The sequence below is a fragment of the Pleurodeles waltl genome, chromosome 5 (genome assembly GCF_031143425.1).
Source record: "Pleurodeles waltl isolate 20211129_DDA chromosome 5, aPleWal1.hap1.20221129, whole genome shotgun sequence".
Taxonomy (NCBI): domain Eukaryota; kingdom Metazoa; phylum Chordata; class Amphibia; order Caudata; family Salamandridae; genus Pleurodeles; species Pleurodeles waltl.
The window spans coordinates 1,388,702,418-1,388,713,131 of record NC_090444.1 but is presented as its reverse complement, the minus strand read 5'-3'; the positions used below and the strand labels follow the sequence as shown (position 1 = coordinate 1,388,713,131).

The 10,714-nt window shown below is 46.9% G+C and overlaps 1 protein-coding gene across 1 annotated transcript; it reads right to left on the bottom strand.

The window, feature by feature from the left end:
• Positions 1–246: 246 nt before the first annotated feature.
• HTR1B (5-hydroxytryptamine receptor 1B) lies at positions 247–1,858 on the bottom strand. Its single transcript, XM_069236770.1, has one exon. It carries the CDS (start codon positions 1,564–1,566, stop codon positions 406–408), a length of 1,161 nt encoding a protein of 386 aa, XP_069092871.1. The 5' UTR covers positions 1,567–1,858; the 3' UTR covers positions 247–405.
• Between the last annotated feature and the right edge of the window lie 8,856 nt (positions 1,859–10,714).

Below are 10,714 nucleotides of genomic sequence, written 5' to 3'. Positions count from 1 at the left end.
GCGTGCTGTGTAGTTGTGACGGCGATATACAGTGGTAGTGCACTGCCACCAAGCTGTGGAGCTGTCCACGTTCCCGGTGCGCCCTCAGCCCTCTCGGCTTCCTTCAGCTAGGGTTGCCACGTGCCACTTAACACTGGAGAACAAGCCACGGATAACAAATGATAATGTGCTGTAAATATCGCTCTGCTGTGGCTGAATGGGGTGGTGCAGTTGTGCATGTGAAAACAGGGAGCAAAGGACTGTGCAGTTCTTATGCTTGCGTTGTCGTCGTGGCGGCGTCCGCCTAATGAACCGACTGGCGTCAGAGCAAGTGTAACAACTCAGTTAAGAATAGTGAACCTACCTGTGGATTCAGTCTCATAACAAAGCATTCACAAAGCCCTGTAGCGCACCCTGGAATCACAGTCATGTAGTAAACCTAAAACGCATGAGTTTGTGGAAAGCTAGCTTGAAGTCCTCGTTGGACATGGTGTAGATAATGGGGTTGATTAAAGAGTTGAGGTATCCCAGCCACGTGAAGAAATCAAAAATGGCCTGGTGGAACCAGCAGGCTGTGTCACATATCGGTAACACCAAGGAGGTGATGAAGAAGGGCAGCCAGCATACGATGAAGGCGCCCAGGATGATACCCAGAGTCTTGGTGGCTTTGCGCTCCCTGGCAGCCATGATCTTCTTCTTCTCCAAGAGGGCGTCAGACACCTTTACTTTCACCTGATTCAAGTACACCGGAGAGCCAGAGTCGCTGGATATGTCATGTGCCTTGGAGTTCAAGGAGCACACAGAAGACGACTCAGGGGAGTCTGTGATTAGATGAGCCCTCGTCAACCTCTTCCCCGTGTTCTTTGGCGACTGTTTCAGAATCCTCGACCTGGCCTCCACATAGATTCTACCATAAAGTGCTATCAGGATCAAGGTGGGGAGGTAAAAAGCGCCGACCGTGGAGTAGACGGTGTACAGTATGTGGTCTGTATTCACCGTACAAGAGAGCACTTCCCCTTCGGCCTTCGCCTGGCGCCAAAAAAGGGGCGGCATGGAGATGGAGATGGAGAAGACCCACACCAGGGCGATCATCACCGCTGCCCTCCTGGGGGTGCGCTTCTTCGTGTACTCGACGGCGTCCGTGATGGCCCAGTATCTGTCCAGGGCTATCACGCACAGGTGCAGGATGGAAGCGGTGCAACAGGTGATATCGGACGAGAGCCAAATGTCGCAGACCACCTGGCCCAGGGTCCAGGTACCCGTCACAGTGTACATGGTGCTGATAGGCATCACCAGGATGGCGACTAACATGTCTGTGAAGGCCAAGGAGGCGATGAGATAGTTGGCTGGTGTGTGCAGTTTCCTTGTCTGGTAGACAGTGGCGATCACAAAGCCGTTGGACAGAATGGTGGCCAGGGTGGTTATGGCCAGTAGAATAGTCAGGATGACCTGGACAGAGGACAGCCCCTCTGCTCCCTGGTAGCTCTCAGGTCCAGCACTGCAGTTCCTGTCCTGCAGCGAGTCGTTGGTGTGGAGAATATTCAATGGCTCGGGTGCCGCGGGTTCACAGCCAGTGTGCTGCTCCATCACTCCCGGGCTTGCCGTCCGCCTGCGCAGGCTCCGGACAGAAATGGCATTGGTTTCTCAGACGGCGACTCCCCTGGCAGGGACCTCACATGTTCTCGCTTCACAAGGTGTGCCTGACTCAAGCAGGCAAGTGCTGGCTCAGTGCGCGGCTGCTGTCCGTGTTACCGGGACACATCCTAACTCAACCAGCAGCGCAGCTCGCACAAAGTTAGAGTAGACCTCCGTCATAAAAGCGTGGTATGCAACATCCCTTGGGTATAAAGTGATGTGCTGCGCACACGAGCTGCGCGATCACCTATCACTTGGGCGGGTTTGGATTGCGTTGGTGTTTCCATCCAGAAACGCTCGGCTGAGCACTTTACGCATAGTGCTGACAGTGACGCGCGTCTACATTACGTGCAGGCGGACGTGCTCTAAGAAGGCGACCATACTCCTATCGAGACGCACGCATTCCAAAAAGTAATTTGCAGGATTGTTGCCATCTACAAATGCTGTCCCGCTTCAGGACAGACCTTGCTTTTAGGGCCGTGCAATGGTCATTCCGCTGTGATTGCTGTTTGAGCCTCTGGAGTGACAGAGATTTCGTCTTTGGGAGTGACCCCACATCACAAGGAAACCGTTATCACCACAACAAATCTCGGACGTCGGACTCTTTCTGAAGTTCTGGGTGCGGGCTTTAGTCTCCAGGCAGTGCCCTCGGCCTCTCTTCTCCGCTTACCCTTTGGGTCCGAGTAGGTGATAGCCGACTGTGACCTCGATGCTGTGCAGTAAAAATAGATCGCACGGCCAGTCAGTGCATGGTATTCCGTGATTCTTCTGACCGTGCATCAGCAGACCTGGTACCTCACTCTTCTTCCACACAGAAGCAGGAGACGCCCAAGGTCCTAGCGCCGCCCGTTAACATCGAGGGACACGCTACCCTCTCGGAAACTGAAGCCGTTAGTGTTCTGATGGCTGAAGGCGCATTTGCAGTCTGTTAAGTCATAGGTGGCCGGAGCTCTTATACCTCTGTTGCCAGCCCTTGCGGCGCTGCTGTACAGTAAAAAATGATTGAAATTAAAACGTGTCGTGGCAGCAAAGTACACACTCTACCGACCGCTGCCTTTCTGTTGCATCGCTTAACAATTTGCATTTTTTTTTCAGATCTCAGTTGTTGACGGGCACCTGTCCCCTTTTATATGGGTACCCGCTGGAAGAAAGTTGGGGGGTGGTGCTGGCACTTTCATAATTTCTTCATTCCCACCGTAGTGGAGCGGTCTACCAAAGGTTATCAATCTGTGCACGTACGTTCTCAAATATAGGATCTCTCGCACGGTAGTGCTGGCGTTTCCGCCAGCATGACCACAGCCAATTCACATGAGAAACTATATAGTCACATAGCATCGTGAACTGGCTGGAGTGAGGCGTCCGTAAGGACAATTTTTTATTCTAGTGTCCCTGTGTCCAGAGGAGTCCGAGCAGAATGAACACACAATCTGCCGCGCACTCATGCGAGGCGCTAGAATCGAGCAACGCGCGGACCTTATCAGTTTTTCCATGAAAGGAATAGAACTTAAACAACATTGGGAGATTGAAATCCTATTAATCCTGCCGCTCCTGACAGGGAACATCCAGAGAGGTTGGTGACAGGTGTTCAGAGTTTACATGTGGTATTTTACAGGGCAGTGATAGTGTCTACATGATCACCGGTGCGTAGCGCCCTTTTGTTTTACCGTCCCTAGCGTGCAATAGCCGTAGTTGTCACTGATAACCAGATTGTGAAAAACGTCATGCACCGAGAAAGAAGGAGAGCACGTGCCTCGATTGCCATTTCCTGCCTTCTAGTCCGGGAGAGATTTGCAGTGTCATTGCCTTTTCAGACGTCCCCGGCCATCTCTTCAGTAAATACTGAATAAATGACTGACACGGGCAGAGCCATGATTCCAGACCACCGGTTTATGTTGTGTCCCCACAATTGCACTACAATTGTATGGGTTCCAATAACACTCATTTATTTAAGGTGTTTGCTCAGATAGGAGCAATTCCCCCCCCCCCTAAAAAGTGTCATTTGTCACTTCACTTAGTATGTCTCAACTTGAATCGGGACCTGTAAACAGAGACGCCAATCTTCAAGGATCTATGCCGCTTTTATAATATCTAGAGGAGGTCTCTGGGATTGTCCAATTGACTGATCCCTCTGATATCAAGTTTAATACACCTTGATCTAATATATACCGACATGATATGGATTATGATTGTTCTACTTTATTGGTTAGCACTGTTGGCTCTTCCCTGGGTTTGTGTCCCTATGATGCTCAGCTATGTACATCAAGTTCAGATGTCAGTGAATCTAGCACGAGTATGCGTCTTGGGCGGTGTGAACCTGTGAAACTCGCTTTTCCTTGGACCACTGAGGTAACATCAGAAGTTCAAAACAGGTGTCGCAAAACAGGTGGCGCTGGCACTGTGCCAGTAGCTGAAAATATCTCCACATACTTAACAATTTACCAAGAGCAGGCGAAGCATCACCCCTTGCACGCCGAGTGAAAGTGTGGCAGACCTCTGGTCCAAGTACTGATATGCCCATGTTCGTTGGTTTGGCTACAATGGTCACAGATGTCTCCAGCCTTCCGTCGTGTGATTCAAGACTTTGACAAGCAAAGACCCACTTAGCATTGTTTTCCAAATCTATAGGCGAGTAAAGGATGCGGTGGGTAGGGGTGGCGCTGGGCGAGAGTGAGGGATGAATGAAGGCGGCAGTGACATACTTGTGACCCGGCTCCAGTGCTCTCTATCTCAACTTCCACGTGACCGCCTCCGTTTGCTTCCCTGGCCTTCGACACTTCCGTTTCTAATTCCGTGGTTGTTCCCAATCAAGGGTTCTCTGAAAAAAGCAGTCTCCCGCCTTCAAACTGTCAAGGATGCGATTTCACTGGGGAATCCTTCTGACACACATCACGACCCCAGTCGATCAAGTTACACTAAAAATACAATTTTTTTTATCGAGAAACCTTTTAAAACGCGAGTCCCCTAGTCCCGTAGGTGTTAAAACTGACAACATGAGATGTCACGAACTATTCAGATTGGGATTTAGGCAAAAAAATACATCTTGTCATTTGCTCTTTGACTGCCTGAGAACTATTCCTTTTGAACCTGCCGAATTCCTCAGATCCATGCCACAAGTTGGGTTAGGACGATGTCACGCCCGTCACCAGAGGCGCAACTAGACCCAGCTTCCCAGGGTCGGTGGAGGAAGTATCACTTTGAACAGTGGAGGCAAACAAATGTTTAGAACGAGAGTAAAATAAGGGGAGTCCTTTTCTGAGCGATATATGGTCAGAGATGTATTTTAAAGCATAGGTTGTATGATAGAACCATGCGTGCCAAAACAAACCATGCCTTAACAACGTGGTTGGAACAACGGCCATGTCGTTTCCATGCATGCCTTAACCACGCATGCCTTTACAACAAATTTAATTGTAAAAGCTTGCCTAGTAAAGGCATATGTGGAAACGGTGTGGTTATTTCATACAACTCCCCCAGCAGCCGCGATGCCCAAAACTACAACAACTACCCCCACCCCTAATACCTAAACTACCCCGACACCCACACACCCTGAACCCTAAAAAAAAAAAACGAACTGCCCAACTAAAACCACCATGCCCCTAAAAACTAGAGTACCCCAACCACACAACTCACCCTGATCCCTAAAAAAACATACTCTGAACTCCCACCCCTGCCCATAAATTAAACTAGCTCGACAACCCCACCCATTGTGAGTCCTAAAGAAAAAACTATTCCGACCCCACACCCCACTCCTAAATACTAATCTACCCAAACCCCACCAATAAGTAAATTACCCAGACCCCTCATTCATCCTAAGCCCTAAAAAAAACTACCCCAGCCACCCACCTCTGCCCCTAAAAACTAAATTGTTCAAACCCCCTACCTGATCTGAGCCCTAAAAAAATTACCCTGACCCCAATCACTGCCCCATAAAACTAAAACACCCCAACACCTCCACCCACCTTAAGCCCTAAATCCACCCCTCCGCTAAAAACTACCCACCAACCCTGTCCCAACCGCACTCACCTGAGAACGTCCTATCCCAATCCATCCTCCTCTTCTCTCATCCCTCCTCCTGCCCTTCCTTAAATCTTCCCCAACCCCTTTAAAAATACACTACCCCGGCCCCCAACCTAAGCACTAAATAAAAAAAACACTCCCCTATCTAAAAAATAAATAGTCAGACTCTCATCCTAAGCCCTAACTAATAGCCAAACCCCTCACTCCTCCCCTAAAAAAACTAGCCCATCTGACCCCCCACCACAAGCCTTTAATCCACCCCCCCTTGCCCCTGCCCCACTTACCTCACTCTGTCCTCTCCCAAACAACGCATGGTCTTTTCTGTGCCTTAACCACGCATATGCGTAGCTTGGCACATGCATGTTTATGGCATAGAAAAAGCCATGCATTGTTCTGGAAAATGTGGTTATGCTTGCATGGGAAATGTCTGCATTGTTTGCAATGCGATGTTAAGGACATTTCCCTAAAGCATAACAGACCACTAACATTGATGTGAGCTAAATACAACTATTTCCATATATTTGGGAATCCTCCCGAAAACTATGGTTCTAAAAATCAGTAGGAAATGGTGTAGTCCTATTTCTTAGGGTATTGTTTGGTTAATACTGCTACTGTAGCTGATCAAATTCTCAGGATTCCGCTTTGGACTAGTTTGATAGATCTTTTCACCCAGCATACAGGTGTGGGGATAGAGGCACTGATGTCACAATAGGTCAAATATGAATGACACTATGGCTAACGTGGCCACACAAGGAAAACTACAGTCTGAAATAAAACCCAAGGGTGTTTATTACAAATTAAGACCCAAAGTAACATAAATGATTCTCCGAACAAGACTGTAAAGATACAGAATCATAATAGGCTGTCCAAACCTCCAAAAGAAGTTCAAAATGAACTAACATCAAAAAGACAAGACATTCAATTAAACCAACACACACAAGCAGATGGAAAATCTGGAAATAAGGGAACAAACACTGTTTAGTTCTGTTAAACATTTAGCTGTTTAAGTCTACAATTTAGTAACCTGAACAAGGGATAACCCTACGAATTAGCAATTCCATATCATTGGTGTGCTGGGTCCAGCAAATGTGAACAAGAAAGCAAAAAGCACAAACAGGGCACAAAGAATTTGGAAAAGGAAATCAGGGAAAACAAATAACTAACTAAGGTGGGCAAAAAGTAAGTACAAAGAGCAAAGAAAGCTTCCAGCATTTCAGAAGCTCGGTCAAGAGTCTTCTTCTCTGGGCAAGGAGAAAACTCTCAGAATCTCAGGTAGGTTATAGCTCTCAGAGTTTAAATGGTTCAGTAGGAAGAGTGGGATGGAGAGGTCGCCAAGGTAAAGTGAAGGCGGTGCTGCAGTGGAGTCTGGAGAGGAACTCCTGCAAATTCAAGTAGGAAACAGTATATTAAAGTTCATAGGACAAGAATATTCATCCATCCATCACTCAACATGACACAAAGGATGAAAATGTCCACTAGCAAGCATTCATAAGACACAGACTGCAACATCATTGAACGTTCACAAGTTCATCATATGAAACAGCTTCCATCTTAGGTCATCCATGCAGATTGAAACATTTCTACACATTGTCAGTTCCACAGTTCCGAATGTTCCGTGCTCACGGTTGGGTCCCAAGCTCACCATGTCTAAAACAATAGAGCATCTATTACCAATCTAACATTCTCATAAGAATGATGTCTGAGAGAAAAATACACTTGAACAAGAATGACAAAACATTTTCTGCACAATCAGGGAAACAGGGCCTTGCAGGACTCACTCAGGCTTAGCAAAGTTAATTAAAATAGCAGATTAATTTATGCAAATAATAAGCATTTAACATTTGGAATTACAAATTCAACATTAAGAAGCTTCAGCATTGTCCACAATACAATAAAATTAAAAACAAAATAACTCTGCTAACCCATTCATGCAACTATGGTGTAGAACTACATTCTTTTACCTCTGCATGTTACTTTTAAAATGCTTATCTCTAGAAAACTATCCATCAACCGAGTGGACACACACATCCACCCAGGAAGACCCAACATCTCCAAGTGAGACCTGTGTTCTCCCTCCTTCAAAGGAATCCTCCAGGTCATTGCCAAGCAGACAATCTACAGGCATGGTTGAACTCGCATCTACTCTCAAGGCACCTTCAAAGGCAACCTGCCCCACTGTGCACAGGCAATCTGAGTTGTCTACTTCAACTACTTGGTGAAGTACACAGGGATCTATCTGCTCTTCAGACACCAAATGACTTCTCACAGTAGTCACCCTGTCTTCCGTGTCTCTCAGAGCCTCTACCCTCTGTCCATTGATGGTCAACCACTGCGTGTACTTTTTAATGTTTTCAGGCACAAGGGTTCTCTGGACCATCTCACTGTCCCCTAGTCAGACAAGGGTAATCTCGGCTGACTCCCACTCACCTGGAACCAACTTCTCCCCAAGGACTACACTGGCCAAACCCTGTGACCGAGCACCAGTGGGTTCCAGTGTCCCCTTAGGACATTTGGGATCCCCCCTCACTTGACCCACCCAGTCACATGTTTAACACTTACATGGATTGCCATCTGCAGGTTTCCCTTTAGAAAACCATTGTTTCTTTTCGACTGGGGGCTGGGAATCCCTACCCTGGGAATTAGGTTGGGACCCTTTAGATAACTCCCCTTGTTTAACCTTACCCCCCTATTCTTCTGAAAGGGACCCTGCCCACCCTTGGCGTGGTCTTCCCACACCTTCTTTGGACCCTGGTGCTCTCCTAATGGTCTGCTTCATGTGCAAGCTCCCTGGGGTCAGTCAGGTTGCTGTCAATCAGGTGCTGGCTCAGCTCTGGAAAGCAAAGACTGTAGAAGTGCTCCCAAGCAATTAAGTTGTAAAGCCCCTCATAATTTGCTACCCTACTGCCCTTCACCCAACCATCCACTGACCTGCAGAAAGAGTTAACACACTATAACCAAGATTGGGATTCTTTCTTCTTATAGCACCTGAACATGTCCTCATAATGCTCACGGGGTGAGACCATACCGTGTGAGTAAGGCGTCCTTCATGATAGAGTAAGTGAGTCCGTGAGGATCCCATAAGGATATCAGAGTATTCTTCCCCTCTACCTCAAAGTGCTTCTAAAGTCCCACCCCCCCAATGTCCTTCAGGGAACATGTTCTTTAGAGAGCATACTCATATCCCTTAAACAACATTCTCCCTCCTGTAATCCTCAACTAGGTCTTTGGGAATGTACACCCAACTCTCAGGCTGCACTGTGGTACTGCTGCCACAATCTCTACTAAACTGTCTCCTCTGATCTAGTTCCCTCAATAGAAGCTCATGAGCCAAGAGCATCTTTTTCTCCTTAATAGCCATACTCCTCTCTTCCATCTCCCTCTCCATCTTAAGCTTCTCTAATTCAAACAGGTGCACCCTTTCTGCCTGTCTGCCCTGCAACTATTCAGGAGTCAGACTTTTAGAGGGCACACTACTATCCGCCCTCGAGACCCTCCCCCAGGCAGTACAAGTAACTCTACTACACCCTCATGGCTGTTTTGTACTTCCTCACCCTCATTTTCCTCTTCTGTGTGCCCCTCAACCTCCTTGGCTATCACCCAGGCCCTCAATGCCTTTTGCAGTTCCTCCTTCCTGGCAGGGTTCCTAATGGGATAGGCAAGATTCTTAATGAGCTGTTTCAGTTGAGCAACTGTATAACTCTCCAGCCTCTCTGACTCAAAAACAGCTCTAGCTGGTGCATCTCAAGATTGAGGCATGACAGCAAGTCAAAAAGTGCAAAGGTCCAAGGCCGAACAAAGAGTTCCCAATGAGAAGTTAAAAAATCAAAAAATGGAAGCAGATGAAGACCAAAAAGAGAAAAGAGTAAAATCACAAAAACAAGTAATATGTGGTCACATAATGGTCTGCACTGAAAACAGTAGTGTACGCTTAATCACTGTATGTCAAGTACAAATATAAGTCCAATCCTCACCGCTGATCACCAATGTTAGAAATGGAGTCTCTGGTTGGCAGTCAGTTTGCACTCTGTCCAAGCAGGGACCCTCAGTCTATTCAGTGCAATTAAATTACACACTCAAGATAACCTCTGCTCACCCCTTAGTATCTTGGCACAAGCAGTCATGCCTATCTCAGAAGCAATGTGTAAAGCATTTGTACCAATACAAACATAATATAGGGAAAACACTACAAAATGTATACCACACCAGTTTAGAAAAATAGGTAATATTTATCTAAATCAAACAAGTCCAAAACAACAAAAATCCAACATACACAAGTCAATATATGAATCTTCAAAAGAATAAGAGTATTACTCCGTAGAAAACAATAGAAATGTTGATTTTACACAAAGTACCTAGTTTGCATTAAAAACAAAGCAGCATGGGCGAGTTTGCATAAGAAAAGTCAGTGATAAGTCGATTCCTTACTTGCAAGTGAGGCTGTGAGTAGTTTCTTCTCTAGTTGGGTGGGCAATGCGTATTTTCTTCCCTTGCATGAGAGCGATGCGTCGATTTCCAGACAGGGCACCTCGGATCCATGCAGGTTCATGTTGACTTTGATGCCCAGCGGCGATGCGTGAGAAATCCAGTCACACGGTATAAGAAAACCACGATGTGTGGGTATTTGCATCATTATCAGCAGCTGCAAGTGGGTGTTGCATCATTTCTCCAACCACGATGAGTCAATCACCCAGCCGTGATGCAGGTTGAGCATCGATTCTTGCCATGAAGTGGGTGGCGCATAGTTTTCAGCCTTCTTGTAGTTGGTGCATCAAAAATGTCCCAGCACGTTGTTCTGTGCATGGATTTCACTCCTTGTTCTGTCAACTTCACCTTTCAAGGACCCAGGGACTATATGTGGCACCACTTGACAGGGCAGGAGTCTCAGCAGAGAGTCCAGGTGCTGGCAGAGGAAGTCTTTGATGGCCTTGAGACTTCAAAACAGGAGGCAAGCGCAGTCCAAACCCTTGAAGATTCTTCTCAAGCAGGAATGCACACTCCAACAGGCACAGTAAAGGCAGTCACAAATTTATAGTAGAATAGGAACAGATACAATTCTCCCACTAGATTCGCTGAGGCTTAAATG

Bases quoted from the DNA above. Each gene is read 5' to 3' on its own strand.
- HTR1B (XM_069236770.1), bottom strand. From the start codon at position 1,566: ATGGAGCAGCACACTGGCTGTGAACCCGCGGCACCCGAGCCATTGAAT.